The sequence below is a fragment of the Pteropus alecto genome, unplaced genomic scaffold (assembly GCF_000325575.1).
Source record: "Pteropus alecto unplaced genomic scaffold, ASM32557v1 scaffold177, whole genome shotgun sequence".
Lineage (NCBI taxonomy): Eukaryota > Metazoa > Chordata > Mammalia > Chiroptera > Pteropodidae > Pteropus > Pteropus alecto.
This window is the reverse complement of record NW_006442207.1, coordinates 3409481-3427290: the sequence shown is the minus strand read 5'-3', so window position 1 is coordinate 3427290 and position 17810 is coordinate 3409481. Positions and strand designations below refer to the sequence as shown.

The window sequence follows — 17810 nt, the reverse complement described above, 5'->3', positions numbered from 1 at the left end:
GTGGATTTTCAACTGTACGAGGGATCGGCATCCATAACCCCTGCCTTCTTCAAGGGTCGACTGTATATGGAAATATGTGTATATGTATAACAGCGGAGTACATAAGAAAACAGCTTATGTAGAACACACAAATAGATCTGGCAGGGAAATTTCTCATGCGGACACCCTAGAGTATAACTTTTAAAAGTGATGTATGGTTGTCAGGTGCTTAGGGGTGACAGTAATCAACGAGCTTCCTGCACAAAATTATTGGAAAAATCAGGAAAATGCATAATGTAGAAATCAGCTTGCAGTAAAGGCCCCATAAACTTAAGTAACAAAGTGGAGGTGGCCTTTGTAATTGTGTAATCATGAAAAGACTTGCTATTTTACAGCTGTATTTACCTCTTTTCATTTTTTGAAAGTAGTTTAATTTTCTTCTAAATTTCTGTATCTCGTTGTTTATAAATGACTATGAAACATATACTGTTATTTATTTTTTAAATTTATATTCTTTTTCTAAGAAGTTTATTTTAGAGCACGAATCCTGCTGTATATCTCTTTGTATGTTTATTTTCTGGTAAAGTGCCAGGTAGTAAATGCCTGAGTAATGTTTGTGGAGGATAAATAGGGTTTTCAGCAGTATTCCTTTGCTACTACTATTATTCTTGAACTTTAAATTTTAATACTGTTTTAAATTTTAATACTGTGTGGTCATGGTCATCTGTAGCATTTTATTTTTTCTTGATGGTAAAGCTTGATATATTTACTTAGCATTCTTTAAGAGCATTAGCTATTGTTATTTTTTTATAAACAGCACTCTTTATTTACCTATATATTACTTTTTATTTCTTAAAAATAACCATTTGTTGGATATTGTTTTTAAGTTTTCTTTTTATAATTACGTTTACTCTACCTCAGCTTTATTTGCTTATTTATGTCATCACAATAGAAGTAATCATGTCTTACTAGCAAAACCAGCACAAAGTATATTTGGTGAGAGGATATTTATTTTAAAAAACATAACCATTTGTTGTTTGCCTTTAATTTTCTCTTTATAATCATGTTCATTAAAAAAATTATTGGATTTTAAAAAAAGTCTTCTGCCTCTCCACTATTCTGAAATCGAACATTTTTTATGTATTTGTTTTTAAAAACAGCTTCACCACACGTACATATATGCTCATATGGCACATTGTTTTGTTTACTTGCTTTTGAATTTTTAAAAAAATAATATGCAGCTTTCTTTTATTTCATTCATCATTATATTTCCAAGATTCACTCATGTTATTGTGAATTACTACAGTTAACTCCTTTGCATTACTGTTTTTCATTGTATGACTACCACAATTCACTTATTTATTTTCTTGTTTATGAGCTGTTGGGTTGGGTGCTTGGCAAAAATTCACCCACAGCAGCAATTTTGAGACATTTTGATAAAAATATTGTATTTTAAAAGATCAAGAAAAAATTCTCAGGCCCTTCAGGCACAAAGATGAAAGAGTTTTCAAGGGCAAGAGGTTAAATTAGTATCAGATTCCTTAAAAGCAGTGTACAAATCTAGGCAAACATGGAACAAATTTTTCAAGAAACTCAGGGAAAGAAAGTATAGGCTGAGGGTTTTATATCTTGCCAAACTGTCCATCATATGTCATGGCTATAATAAAAATATTTTAAACGTGGCAAAACTCAGGTAATTCTGTATATACGTGTCTTGAGAAATCTACTAGAGTTGAAATGGGCAGACTTTTTTTTTTCGTAAAAATCTAGATAGTAAATAATTTAAGCTCTATAGGCCATCCAGTCTCCATTGTCATTGCTCAATTCTGTCACTGAAGCTGTACACAGGCAGCTGTATAAATACATAAATGAATGAGCGCGACTGTCTTTCAGGAAAACTTGATTTAGAAAACAGTTAGTGGCTGGATTTGGTCTGTGGGCTGTAATTTGCCTTTTAGAGAATTAGCTTCATATAAGGAAGACGTGAATGGGAATACTTCAGGTAAAAAACTGGGGGAGAACATTTAATTTAATGTTCTTAAATTAATTTTAGAGCTAAGAGTAAAACAAAGGTGGAGATGTCACTAGATGACTGGTATACAAATATTATGTATTTTGTCCAAGTGAAAGAATGCAGCTAAAAACGGGAGGAGAAGGGAGGGAGAGAGGTAGGTAATAGGTAGGAGTCAAAGGATGCTGTTTAACACTTGATATTCCGTAAGGATCTACTGGATCCACTTTTAGTTTTTCAGTTTCTTTTTTGAGCAGGCCCGACTATTAGTGAAGACTATTTCATAAATTCCATTCTTTCTTAGAAGTTTTCCAAAGAACAAAGAGAACACTTACTTATCTACAAAATATAGACTATTCTGTCTATAATTATAGATGGACTTGTTGGAGCCAACTGTGTTCCAAATGAATAACACAATTACTCTGAAAGGGAGAGAAAAAGACTAATTCCAATGACCTTTAACACGACATTTGACTGTCTGCCCTCAGTCTCGATGTGGATGTGGGAAAGAAATGCAAACAAATCTTTTAGGTTTGTTTTTTGAAGGTTTTGGTGAAGCAATTCTGAAATTATTTTAGGTGTATTGTTGGGTTGAAAAAATGAGTGAAATTTGCTGATGGTGTTGAGAACTAAAACTCTCAGTGTGGAAGACAGGAGAATCAAAAATGAAATGGAGAAAGCAAGAATCCTGCCTGAATGGACTGGAATCAGAGGTGTGAGTTTATGATCAGATAAATCGATGGATCCGTAGACTGATAGACAGTTATAAATGTAAAAATCTACCCTAGTATTATTGAGCACACTGATCACTCATATTCCCAGATCTAGTTTCTAATAATAATCCCCATCTAAAGGAAGCAGGCTCTTTGGAGGAATGGATGGCTGATCATAGGGCTGTGGCAGGGAAGGTAAGGATGAGCCTGGTACATCATGTTATATCAAATTAAGGAAATGCTTAAGAAAGTGATGGGTCCTGTCAAAATAACAGAGGAGTCAGTTTGAAGGGGGCCTTATTGGTAAAATCTGGGACAATGTGAGCATCGAAATAATTTAAAAATGTAATAAATGGTTGGAAACATAGAATTCATAAACCTACACGGATCACGGACAGCTCGACAGGCACAAACAGGAGAAGGGAAGTCTCTTTCGTACACAGAAATGCTGAATGGCATTGCTGGAGTTGAAAAAATCATAGTTAAAAATTGATTTAGGAAAGAATTATCAATGGATGCTAAATCTCTGGAGGTGGGGATGAATTTTTGATGAGATGTGCATGGTATTTAAGTGTCTTTCCCACAGATTGTTTTTAGGGTTTAGGGGAAAAATAGTGACTACGTAGTGAAGAAACCTGCCATTATCTTGTCTGAGTAATCAAAGTTCATATCACAAGCCATGGAAAATTGGACATTGTGTGCTTCTGGATATGATACCCGTGGAAAGAAACATCACTTACAGCAGGGTTTGGCAAACTTTTTCTGTAAAGATTCAGATAGTAAATGTATTAGGTTTTATAGATTACATAATCTCTGTTTCATCTATTCAATTCTGCCATTGAAATTTGAAAGCAAGCCATAGATGTTATATAAATGAATGAATATGGCTGTGTGCCAGTAAATATTTATAAAAATGTTGGCTAGATTTGGTCCATGGTACATAGGTTGACAACTTCTGGCTTATGTATTCTGTGTGGGAATGCATACCTAAAAATAATCATTAAGCAATATCGTGCAAGGTTCAAGTGAACCTTTTATTTTAAAGGAGGAAGAACTTTATTCTTAAAAAATGTCAGTGTCACGTGAGACAAAGAAAAGCTGAAAATAGTTCCAGATGGAAGGAGGCTAAAGAAACCTGATGAACCGAGGCTGGATTCTATACTGGATGAAAAAATGCTATGAGGATGTTACTGGCTCAGTTTACAAGTTGAAATATATATGTGTATTAAAGCATTATATGAATATTAAATTTTCTTGACATTGATAACTAATATGGTTATGTAAAAAGAAAGTCTCTGTTTTTAAAGCACGCACTAAAATATTTAGAAGATCTAGGAATCATGTATACATTTGTGTGTCCGTGTGTCTGTGTGTGTGAGAGAGAGGGGAAGGGAGGGGAGAGAGAGGGGCTAATCGTAAAACAAATGGGGCAAAACGTTAATAGTGAATCTGAGTAATGGGTATATGGGAATTCTTGCAACTTGTTTGTACCTTTGAAATAATTTTCAAGTAAAATGCTAAAAATAGATTAGAGGAAGTAGACGTATGTTTTTTATATTAGGTTATGTAGACTATATATTTGAATTGAAATTATAAGAAGTCCTGTGAACTTACTCTGGCAGTAAGGGAAACATCAGTTTGTCTTTTTTGCTGTAGTTAGAATTATAGCTTTTAGGGAATCTATAAATCTCAGAGTGGAATTATCTGGATGGTTTTATTAACCTGGACTGTAAAGCTCCTCTGGGTTAGTCCTGAGGGAAATTTATTTTACTGTAGGTTAGCAATACCTCATAAACTTTCTAAGAATCTCAATGTGAGTCTCAAGGTTAGTATAATATTAATGTTTAGCTTTAGTATTTCTCATGTTTTAGAATTTGGGAGGTGTAGTTGGAAGTCATTAATGTTGTTTATGTTAACTTTTTTTTTCTTTTGGTTTGCAAACCATAGATTTGATTTTTTTGAAGTTAATTTTTTTCTTCCGTAAGTGTAGTGGCACTACGTGACTCCTCAGCTCTCAACATCACATTTTTCAAAATTCTATGGTGAATTTCAAGTGTAAATGGCACTTTGCTTTTCAGCAAACTGGTTTCTGAAAATATAAATTTACAGAACAAGTATATTAGGTGGTGGGAATTAGGAGTTTTTAATAGGAAAAAAGTCTCCCCTTTAAAAAGAATTCAATCATAGGAACCATGAAACACAGACTTTTCTTGTGCTTAAATTAGGCTTGGCGTTTGCCGTTTGCCGTGGAGTTATTTGTAAAGAAATTTATAGGACTAATTCGGTACAGTGGAACAGTTTCAATGCAATAAGTAAAATGTTTTAATAAGTTGCTATGTCTGTGTGACAGACGCTGTTAAGATTGTATACATTTTTATATTTTATAAATGTTTCAGAAAATATCACGAAAGACTTTAGTTTTGTTGAGTGAAGTTATTAAACCATATAATTTTAAAACTGTTTATAACCTACATAAATGTATATATTTGAAAATATGCATTCGTTATATTAAAAAATTTCAGAAAATGTGCATTCAGGATTCATAAAATTCTGGTCTTTTTGGTCTTTCAGTGATGGAGATATCAGTCTCTTAAAAGGCAGCCATTCTATTTTATATATTTAAAATAAAAAAATTTATATTTGGAAGAAATATACACTTGTAATTTGTACTTGTTTTTCATGACTCTACAAGTGCAATTTAATCACTTTTCCACTTACTGGCCCTAGCCCTACAAATATTTTGAGATATTTTTCATTTCTCTTCTATTCTTTAGACAAATATCCCTAGTTACTGTGTCTTATATTAACGCAGACATTAATGAAATAAAGAATATTTTCTAATAATAATAATGATGATAATAACAGCAGCTAACATTGAGGCCTTACTCTGTGAGAAATGGTGTTGTAAATACTTTATACATATTAACTCATTTAGTCCTCAAAGTGAACATGCAAATATATGCTATTTTTACCCCATTTTACAGGTAAGAGAACTGAGGCACAGATGTCTCCCACACCTGGCTATTGATCACTCAGCTCGTAAATGGCAAAATTAGGATTATGTAAATATAAAATACACATTATTTTAGTTGACCCTTTGTCATCTTTATCACTATCTCTGGATAAAACTATACTTTATAATGACCCATTTAGACTTAACAGAGCTTAATAGAGTTCTCTACTCACCTTTTTAATGTAAGTTACATACAGAGAGATACACAAATCTTAAATGTATCCTTCAATGAGTTTTGACAAAACATACATCTGCAACCCAAACTTATATCAAGATATAGAACATTTACCAATACCTGAAAAACTTATCTGACGATTCTTTCCAGTTGACACCCATCCTGCTTCCTGATTTTTTTGATATCAAATAGTTTTGCCTGTTTTAGAATTTCAATAAATGGAATCATACATTATAGACTCTTTAACATAAGGCTTTTTTAACTCACCATGATGTCTTAAGATTCATACATGTTGTGTGTGTTAGTAATTTGTTCCTTTTTTATTGTTAAGTACTGTTCCAGTATATGAATATACTGCAGTTTGTTTATCCATTCTCCTATTGAATACCTGGGCTGCTATGAAATTCTTGTAAAGACAACTTGTAGACATGTTTTTATTTCTCTTGTCTAAGTATCTAAGAATTCCAGGTCAGAAGGAAGATGTATCTTTAGCTTTGTAAAAAAGTGCCAGACTTGGCATAATAGCTTTTGCAACATGGTATAATACATTTGTTTATTAAATTTAGTTAATTACTTGCATTTTTAAATCTTTCAGATTCTTACTGATATTTTGACTGTTCTTTCAGTTACTGGGAAGAGTACTTACATTTTCCATAATGATGTTGATTTTGTAAATTTCATCTTATTAGTCTTTCAATTTTAACTTTATATATTTTGAAGCTTTTTATTCTCCTGGAATATTGATCTTTTAAAAGTCATATATAGTGATATTTAGTCATGTTTTTGCAGCTTTGGCTATGAAGGCTATATGTTCTGATATATTGTGGTCATCCCACAGAATGGACCCTGCCACCCCCCGTCTCCCCCAAATTTTGTTTGGATGTTGAGACTGACGATATCACACCCCCACCTCCCCAAGGGAGCAAGAAGGGTTTGTTATTTACAAAATGAGGCTTTCTGAAGAGAGCACGGCAGGCTCCCAAGCTGGACTGAAAATGGCTTGAGAGAGCAGAAAATCGAGACTGGCTTGTGTTTTATTATTATTGGGTGGAGGCAGAGTAAGGGGAGCATGCATGCAGGCTGGGTGTCACTTTGCGTAAACTTCCCTTCAGCAGCATAGGAGGGAGGAGTACAGATAGCTGATGCTTTGTTAGAACTGGTCCCAAGATGTCTTTGCCAGTCTATTTCACAGATCACTAAAACATTAAATAATCTTTTCTTCGTATTGTGCATTTTCATCGATCAACCATTCACTGATCAGTAATGGTGTTGTCTTGGAGTAGTGCGTTAGCAGGGGAGGTGGTGAGAAGTAGTTGGATTCTAAGATTTGTTTTGAAAGTGGAGACAACGGGAATTGCTGAGAGATCATGCGATATGTGAGGGAAAGGAGTCAAGGATACCTCTTAAGATGTTTGATTGAGCAACTAGTAGAATGGAGATGCCACATACTAAGTTGAGGAAGCCTGAAAGAAGCAGATTTACTTGTTACCGGCACAAATGTATGTGTTTCTATAAAAACATCAATTTTAATAGGACAACTTGATGAGCTTTAACAAATGGATGTTGTTGTGTAAGTACCACCTTAATCAAGATATAGAAAGTTTCCATTATCCCCAAAAGCTTACTTATGCCCTGGTACAGTCAATCTCCCAGCAGTCAATCTCCCATGATTCATCGTGTAGATAAAACACTATTTATGCTTCCACCCAGTTAGTGAACATTTAGGTCCAGTTTTCAGATCTTTTGAATCGAGCTGTTATAAATATTTGTGTATAAGTATTTGTGTGAGCCTATGTTTTTTCTTATGTAAGTACCGAAGAATGGGATTGCTGGTTTTTTTGCTAATTATATATTTAACTTTCTAAGAAACCATCTTGTTTACTGAAGCGATACTACCATTTGCAATGAACCAGCAGTGAATGAGAGTCCTATTTACTTCGCATTCTCACCAACACTTGACGTTTTAGAATAATTTTAGTTATTCTAATGGGATTGTAGTATCATATTATGGTTTTATTTGTGTTTCTTCTGATGACTAATGGTATTGAATATCTTTTTACTGCAGTATTTGTCATTTGTATATCTTGATTTAAAAAATTGCATTGTTTGATTTCTTATCATGGAGTTGTAAGAGTTCTTCACATATTCTGGATATAAGTCCTTTATTCAATATATGTTTTGCAGATATTTTCTCCTAGTTTTGGTATACCTTTTCGTTTTATTTACAGTATCTTAAAAACACAGGTTTTTAAATTTTGATGATATACAGTTTACCAAATATTTATGATTTGTGGTTTTTGTATTCTAAAAGACGTTTGTCAAGCTCAAGGTTGCAGAGTTTCTTCTCATCTTTACAAATGTTTTATCGTTTTGGCTCCTCAGATCTGTCGTCTATTTGAGTTAATTTTCATATATGGTGTGGAGTAAGGGCTAAGAATTTTCTTTTTAAATAAGAATACAATTGTTCCAGCAAGATTGGTTGAAAAGATTTTCCTTTTTCCATTGAATTACCTTTGTACTTCTGTTGAAAAGTCAATTGACCATTCGTGTATGAGTCAATCTTGGACTCTTCTGGTCCATCGATGTATGTTATGCTTACTTTGGTACCATACTCTGTTGTGTTGATTACACTGTTGATTAGCTTTGGAAATAAGTCAGATTAAGTCCTCCATCATTTTTTCTATTTTCGAAAATTTTTGGACTATTCTAGGTCTTTCATACTGCCATATAAAATTTAGAATCAGTTTGTCAATTTCTTTTAAAAAACCCTGTAGGGATTTTAATTGGGTTGCATTATCTTCTAACTCATGAATGTAGAACATTTCAGCATTTTTTTAGGTCTTTAATTTTTTCAGCAATGTTTTATAGTTTTCAGTGTACTAATATCGCATATAGTTTGCTACGTTTCTTCCTATTTCATATTTTTTTTGCGTTACTGTAAATGGCATTTTATAGGTGTCTTTGTTGTGTAGTAGTTATCATGTTTGTAATGACATTTTAAAATTTCAATTTATAATTGTTGATTGCTAGTATATTGAAAAACAATTGATTTTTAATATTGAATTGGTATCCTGCAGTTTCACTAGACACACTTATTCTTGTAGCTTTTTGGTAGATTCCTTAATTTCTACAGAGATGGTCACATTTATGCTCATGCTAATAAGTGTTCTTTCTATTAAATTTATATACCTTTTACTTACTTTCTTTGTATTATTGCACTGATAGGATTTCTGGTATAATACTAAGTAGAGGTAGTGAGAGCAGACATTCCTGCCTTTTTTTTCTTATTTTAGGAGAGAAAACTCTGGGGTTTTAATTAATAATTGCCTTTTTTAGATGCCTTTTTATCAGGTTGAAGAAATTTACTTTAATCCTAGTTTGCTGAGAGTTTTTTGTAAATGATGTAAAATTTAGCCAAACAATTTTTTCTGTATCCATTGAGAAGATCATTTGTTCTTTTATTTTTTATTTTTTTAAATTTCTTAATATGATGAATGACGTTGATTGATTTCCAGATGTTGAGCTATTACATTCTTGAATAAACCCCACTTGATCATTATGCATCGTCCTTTTCATATGTTGTTAGAATTGACTTGCTAAAATGTTAAGGATTTTTATGTTTATGCTCATAAGAGGTATTTGACTATACTTTTCTTGTAATTTCTTTGATTTTACAATCTGTGTAATGGTAAAATAACTTGAATGTTTCATCCTATTCTTTATGTGAGAGTTTGCGTAGAGTTGGTATTGTTTTTTTCTGAAATATTTGATAAAGTTTACCAGTGGAACCGTCTGATCCAGAAGCTTTTTCTCTGGGAAAGATTTTGACTATGGCATTTATTTTCTTTAATAAATGTTAGGGACATTCACATCATCTATTTCTTTTTGAATGAGATTTGTTAGTTTGTGTTTTTAGGAAATTTGTCCATATCATTTAAGATGCTACATTTACTGGTATATACTTCTTCATTATATTTCCTTTTCATTCTTTTCAATATTTGTAATATCTGTAGTGATATCTCTTATATCTGATATGAATTATTTGTGTCCTCTCTGCTTTTCTTGTCAGTCTGACTACAGATCCATAGGTTAATCAATTTTATTGATCTTTTCAAACAACTAGTTTTTGTTTTGTGTTTTCTATTTTATTGATTAATGCTTTGTTATATTTCTCTTTTTTAGATTTTATTTGTGTATGTGTGTGTGTGTTTTTTAACTAATTTCTTAAGGTAGAAGACTAGATCATTGTGCTGATATGGCTAAGAGTTTAAGCATTTTGGTATCAGTTTAAGCAATCTGGGGGATTGCTTCTGAGGTTTGTTAGAGCAGGTCCAGAGCAACTTTCAGTTCTGGCCAATTTATTTCAGTACTACAGCCCTTTTTAGGACTCTAGCTAAAGCCTCCTATAGTGTGAGGTCTTTTTGCTATGGCTGCTTGGAGCACAAACTGCTCCCAGCCCTGTGTGAGATCTAAGAGTCGTTCAGCCTGCTAGTTTTTTGGAGGTTCTTTTCATGGCCTCATGTAGTTTTCTCTTATGCACATGCAGCTCAGTACGCAGCTAAACACTTGAGAGAAACTTCCTGTGGATCTCTTGAGCTTTATCTGTGTGCCGTGACCTCATCTCTGGCCTTCTCGCCTGTAAATTCCAGCCGGTTTGGTTTTTTCAGACTCTGATCTTTATTTTCTCAACCCTAAGATCACCAGAGTCTACTTGCTGCCCCCCTGTTGTTCAGTGGTTGGACATTTCCTCCAGGCAGTACACTGTCAATCGTCGGAATCACAGTCCTGTGCCGATGGAACAGCACAGCCCTAGCTGCTTGTTAGCCAGCGTCATCTTTTTCCATAGATTTTTTTCCTGTTTTTTAGGTTGTTTAAGGCAGGTAATTATGTATTCTCTAAATTACTCCATCATGGCCTAATAAAGAAGAACTCTTGGTATAATTGACTCATTTTTGATTTGATTTTTACGCTATAATTCTGAGTTATTTCATGTGTTCATGTATCTGTTTTCATCACTATCTTTTTAATGAACTATTTTTGAAGTGGTGATTTACTATTTATAAATTGGGAATATGATAGAGCACAAAAATATTTTCTTATTTGTATGTTTTTTGCATATGCATGGATTTTGTTTCATGCATATGCAAATAATATACAAATAAGAAAATACCTTTTCTGAGATGACCAATATTTTGTTACCTTGAAGGTTTATTGAGGCAGACTGATTCCTTGTAGTATGTGCACATTTCCAAATGCAAAAGTAATGAGTGTAATGAGAATGTGAATCATGATTTTACTTTTGAAGTTGATCACCTATATCTAAGCAAAACTATTTCCTTAGTTTTTTATGTGAAATTATTATATCACCTGTGGGTTCCTTGGCTGAACTGCTAGTGACTAACCCTTGAGAAATATTGCTGTAGTATTTAAGAATACACACTTTGGTGTTAGACTTATGTCATAGCTCTTACACTTTTAATTTTTAAAAAATGTTTGCAAGTAGTTGAGCAAGATACTGAATTTCATGATGAAGTACTCATTACTAGTAGGATAAATGTATATTTTTAAATTAAACTTCTAATTTTGAGACAATTGCAGATTCACACACACTTGCAAAAAATAACACGGTGATCCTGTGTACACTTTATGCCGTTTTCTCCGGGGGTAACAGCTTGTAAAAATATAGTACAATATCACAACCCGGATATCGGCATTGATAAAATCCGTTGATCTTATTCACATAACCCGTTTCATTTGTACTTGTGTACACGTGTGTATATATTTAGTTCTGTGCCATTTTATTGCATGTTGTTTCATGAATCCATTGCCAGTCAAGATACAGAATAGTCCTATCACCACGGGATCTTTCACATTGCCCTTTTAAACCACACTCACCTCCCTTCTACCCTCTCTCTTCTCTTATCCCTTACCCTCGAAAATCACCGATCAGTTCCCCATATCTATAATTTTGTCATTTCAAGAATGTTGTATAAATGGAGCATTTACATTTAAGGTAATTTGGATATATTAGTGCCTAAGTCTGCTGTTGTATTACTCGAGTTTGTTTCCTATTTTTTTGTGCCTCTGTTTCCTTTTACTTGCTTCTTGTGGGTTACTTGAACAGTTTTTAGAATTTCATCTTGATTTACTTAGAATATTCTTGAGCGTTATCTCTGTATGGTTTTCTTAGAGGTCACTCTGGATATTAAAATGTACATTTGTGGCTTATCACAATTTCCTTGTATCAATATTTTAAAACTTCAAGTGAAGTATGGAAACTTTCCTTTCGTTTACATTCCCTTTCCTTCCCCACGTTTTAATACCATTGTCTTAAGTATCAGGTGATGTAATTTTTGTTTCCTTTAGCAAATATGATTTATGAAGCTCAGAGGCGGATAGTTTATTGTGTGTACTCATATTTCTGCTCTATTTGTTTTCCTTTTTGGATGGTCCAAGATTCCTTCTTTTATCATTTTATTTCTGTTTGAAGAGATAAAGGACCAGCAAGTGCTAAAAATCATTAAGGGCAGGGATCATATCTTTTGTATCTTTGTAATATCAGCGATGAACTCAGAGCCTGCCACATAGTGGGCTTTCATAAATTATTTGTTACATCAAATTTTCAGGGTTATTTACAAATACAGAAATGTGTGTGACAATAAAGTTTTTTTCTTGCACACACAAACAGTTGGTATTTTCAATATTTCAGAGTTTAATCTACAGAAAGATCAGTCTTACTAGACTTCAACTCCTAGCACTTAACATAGTAACTAGCATACTTAATTGTTTCTTGATTAAATGAATATTTGGTGTACTTTATTTGCTCATAAAAATGTGGTGTTAGAATTAACTTATCGGTACCTTGGTGACATATTATTTCTATTTCTTCATTCATTCATTCGTTCATTCATTTATTTATTCATTTGGCGAGGCAACTCTCAGTTGACCTCACAGATCGCAAGGACCTCATCAGCTTACAATCCCTTATTTTTTTATTTTCTACACCTACAGCACCCGGTCTTACTAGGTGGTCTCCCATCCAAGTACTAACCAGGCCCGACCCTGCTTAGCTTCTGAGATCAGATGGGATTGGGCTTGTTCAGGGTAGCATGGCTGTAGACATATTAATTATATTTTTAAATATTACTAAAAGTTTATGATTTATCTTCTTTCTCTTACAGCATCAAACACTTGGCTCGTTCCAGAAACTAAAGGAGCTATTGTTCAAGGTGGATACGGTCATACTAGTGTGTATGATGAAATAACAAAGTCCATTTATGTTCATGGAGGCTATAAAGCATTACCAGGCAACAAATATGGATTGGTAGATGATCTTTATAAGTACGAAGTTAACACTAAGACTTGGTGAGTAGATTAGGCAGACGTATGAGAAAATTTGTTACTGTTATATTTTTTATATGTATAATAGTGTTTATTAAATATTTTCAGGGAGACATTCTTGGCCTTTTCCCACCTTTATTTCAACTAATGATATTCTATTATGTAGCAAAGGCACAAAATAATATTTTCTATGTAGCCATCATTACTAAATGATTGACTTTAAAATGGTTTCCGATCCTTAGACATAAGTTAGTCTGTGTGCATTACTCATCGGTGCTGATATTTGTTTGATACAGACAAGCAATTTTGTTATTTACTAAAATAACTGTTATTATCTGTCTCAGGATTTATTCCTTTTTGCACTCATATTTTTTGTCATTTGTAAATTTTAAAAGCATTTCTTCAGTTTCATCATTTCATTTGCTGTGAAATACAAAGCTTGTGGCATTTAGGTAGATTTTCCTTTTTCGTTGTTTTTCAAATGCTACATTGTGCATCATGTACTGGTCTTCTCATGCACATACACAAGAGTTCGTTGAGGTTATGTACTTGAAAATGAAATTGCTGTGTCTGAGAATATTTACATCCTCAACTTTACTACATGTTGCTTGATTGCTCCTCAGGTCACTGTGGTAGTGTATACTTACACCAGCAAGATATGAGTGTCCCTGTTTCTCCCCATTCACAAACAGGTGGTAGTAGTGAGGACATTTGCCTTTGCCAGCGCAATGGATGTGAATGATACCTAGCTGATGTTTTAGTATATGTACCCTGCTTACTACTGTGCATAAGCATCTTTTTGTGTTCACCTGCCACTTATGTTTCCTGTTCAGTGAATTACCTATTCATAACCATAACACTCTCTTTATGTTTGAAATATTATTAATTTTTTATTGGTTGATTTTTCTAGGTATGTGAATTTTCAAATAGCATTTTTGTTGTACTCATTTCCCTTTGTAAAACCTGGGAAATGATTCCTTTGTTGTTTTAAGATACTACACAGTCTTCTAAACTTTTAGCATGACACTACTTTATATGTTTAAATGAAATACAGTTTTCTACCAAATCGTGATTTGGTCTACCCTCTTCAGTTTCAAACATGTATTCTAATTTTCTTTTATTTGAAGAAAGAAAGGTAGAATTTTAAAAAAAATAAGACATCTTTTTTGGGTAATTAAAAAAGAAATTTCATTACTTTTTTAGTTTAATAAATTACAATATTATTTTTTATGTTTTTATAAATGTTAAAATTAATAAACCACTTTTTTGTTCTATATAATTTATACATTGCATTTTAGTTCCTATTTTAGCATTTCTAATGTTTTCTCATTAGTTTTTGCTATGATAACAACAGGAATTGTGGTTTAATGATTAAGGTACTATCAATCTGATTAACACTTTTTTGCCTATATTACAGATACTTTATCATATCAAAAAAGAAAAGATAACTGCTTCTGTATGAAAGAGGCAGCATAGTTCACAGTCATAATAATGGGTATAGCAATGCTCAGGGAAGGATCTTAATAGAAGTGAATGGATAAGAGAGACATGGATATTATTTGAGTAAAACCAAAATGAGAGAGGTAGTTGTTGCTCACCACTTGAATGAAATTTGCTCAGAATTTACGTGCTCACCTACCTCAAAATTTCTCAGGGAAGTTTTACATACAGGAATATAATTATCAATCTTGGCAATTTTAGCATATGCACAAATTAACATTGTATACTTATCCCTTATGAGAGTTTAATAAAATAACTTGTAAATAATTTTGAGGACTTCATTAGAAATATGTTATAGATACATATGATGCTTTACTATTTTGCTGGGTTTTGCATTTTTATTTATTTTTAAATTAATTTTTTATTTTTTAATTACAATTGACATTCAATATTATTTTGTCAGTTTCAGCTATATAATATAGTGATTAGACTTTTATATAATTTATGGAGTGATCCCCCAGATAAATGTAGTACTCACCTGGCATTATATGTAATTATTATAATACTATTGACTGTATTCCCTGTACTTTACATCCCTGTGACTGTTTTCTAACTACCAATTTGTACTTCCTGATCCCTTTGACTTTTTCAGCCAGCCCCCAACCCCCTCCCATCTGGCAACCATCAGTTTGTTCTCTGTATCTATGAGTCTGTTTCTGTTTTGTTTGTTCGTTTATTTTGTTCTTCAGATTTCACATACAAGTGAAATCATATGATATTTGTTGTTCTCTGTTTGACTTATTTCATTTAGCATAATACTCTCAAGGTCCATCCATATTGTCACAAATGGTAAGATTTCGTTCTTTTTTATAGTGGAGTAATATTCCATTGTATATATGTACCACATCTTCTTTATCCAGTTGTTTATTGATTGGCACTTACGTTTCTTTCATATTGTAACTAATGCTGCAGTGAACATAGGTGGGCATATATCTTTTTGAATTGGTGTTTTGGATTTCTTTGGATAAATACCTAGAAGTAGAATTGCTGGTCATAAGGTAGATCTATTTTTAATTTTTTGAGGCCCGTTATACTGTTTTCCATAGTGGCTACAGCAATTTGCAGTCCCACCAACAGTGCATGTTGGTTCCCTTTTCTCCACATTTTCTCCAACACTTGCTGTTTTTGGGTTTTGTGTTTTAAAAAAAAGGTCAGTAAAATTACCAGTGAGCCCTAAAATGATATTTTTCTATTACCTTTAAAGTTTGTAGCATTCTTAAAGTTTTGATGCTTCCTGTTGGTATATTTTTCAAGTTTACTATGATATATAGATTGTAGTATGCATTAGATTAATTTGTCAAATTTATATATTTAAAAAATTTCTCTTATATGTCCATTGTGCAGACTAATTTAAAATTTTTATCACTGTGGAACTGGTTTTATTTTTTAGTAGACAGAGTTTAGTAAATAGGCTACTTTGTTGAGATATTAGTAAATGCGTCTTTGGAGGAATTATTTTACAGTGGGAAATGGGTGATTTTAGACTGTTTCCTCTGAAAAAAATTAGGAATCACATCTTCTTAAGGTATCAGAACTATCAAGGAAGTGAGAACTTGTGGTCAGCATTGAGGAGAGAGGTAGAATGTCAAGGAAGGTGATATTGGCATTTCATGCAACTTTTGTCCTTGAGACAATTATAAATTCTGAAAATTGTCTGAGAAACAGAACAGAGCTTTTGTCAATCAATATGGAGGACCAAAATTGGATTTCTAAGTGTGTCAAGAAAATAATCATCAGCCTAAAATTCTGCACCCAATGAAATAACCTTAAAAATGAAAACAAAAAGATTTGTCATAAAAAATTGAGAGAATTTGACAACAGCATACCTGTAATAAAGAAAATACTGAATAAATAAAGGAAATGCTATTGAAGTAGAAGAAAAATGATCCTAGATAATGAAAGGGAGAAATGAAAAGAGTAAATCTAAGTGATCATTTATTATATGAAACTATAATAGTAATAAAGTCTTAAGTACATATAAAGTTTAAATGCGTGATAAGAACAGCATACAAGTCAGGAAGGAGGGCATATGGTTTTCAAAAGTCCTAAGGTCCTCATATCATATGGGAATTGATCGAAGAGCTAATTTATATTAGACAATAATTAAGTATTTATGTTATAATCATTAGGTAATGACAAAAATAAAAGTAATACACTGTATATCTAACAAGGTAACAGAGGGGAAAATGAGAATACTACTTAATAGATTTAGAAGAAGACAAAAAAGCAATGGAAAAAGAAAAAGGTACTATTTTGATGAATATAAAGGAAGTAGTAAGATAGGCAACAGATATTCCAGTTACACTAAATATGCGAGACTAAATAATTCCAATCAAAAGCTAATGGATTTTGGTTGGGTCTAAAAACAAAAGTGCCAAAAGGGACATTTATAATTTAAATGCATTTATTAGAAAAGATTTTTAAAAGCCTGAAAATCGGTTGTCTAGACATATAACCTCAAGAAGTCAGAAAATGAACAGTGAATTAATTCCAAAGAAAGGATAAAGAAAACGAAAGAGAATGTGAGATAAGAGTACACATTAATGAAATAAAAATCATTAATAAAATGATAGAGACCATTCTTATAGCCTCCCAAATCAACAAAGTTGGTTGTTTGTAGAGTAATAAATGTAAATCCCCACCCAGACTTAGAAACAAAGATTATATTCAAATAACCTATATCAAAAATGAACAAGGACATCACTACACATCCTACAGACATTAAAAGACAATAAGAGCATATGGTAAGCGATTATATGACAGTAGAGTTTAAAAGATCAAGTGATCATGTCAAATTTCTAGAAAAATAAAACCAGAATTTATACATGAAGAGACAGAAAATTGGAATTATCTTATATCAAAAAAATAGAACCTACAATTAAAACTCTTGTCCCTTAAAAAACAAACATACAAAACAAGATAAAACCCCAAACTCCCTAGGCCCAGATCACTTTACTGGTGAATTTGTCCAAACATTTAAAAAGTAAATATTCAAGATATAAAGAATACTAATCCTTCACAAACTTTCAGAGAACAGAAATAATTATCTTGAAATTTATGAGGCTAGCATAACCTTGA

At 32.5% G+C, this 17810-nt stretch overlaps 1 protein-coding gene and 1 pseudogene across 1 annotated transcript in view; one reads left to right on the top strand and one right to left on the bottom strand.

Moving 5' to 3' along the window:
• Positions 1 to 17810, top strand: part of ATRNL1 (attractin like 1) — a 548298-nt gene that overhangs the window by 59954 nt on the left and 470534 nt on the right. The window contains exon 9 of the mRNA XM_006920939.3: positions 13073 to 13256. Within this exon, the coding sequence (XP_006921001.2) occupies positions 13073 to 13256 (184 nt within the window). The remainder of the gene's footprint in view (positions 1 to 13072; positions 13257 to 17810) is intronic.
• On the bottom strand, positions 12894 to 13012 carry LOC112470229 (annotated as a pseudogene).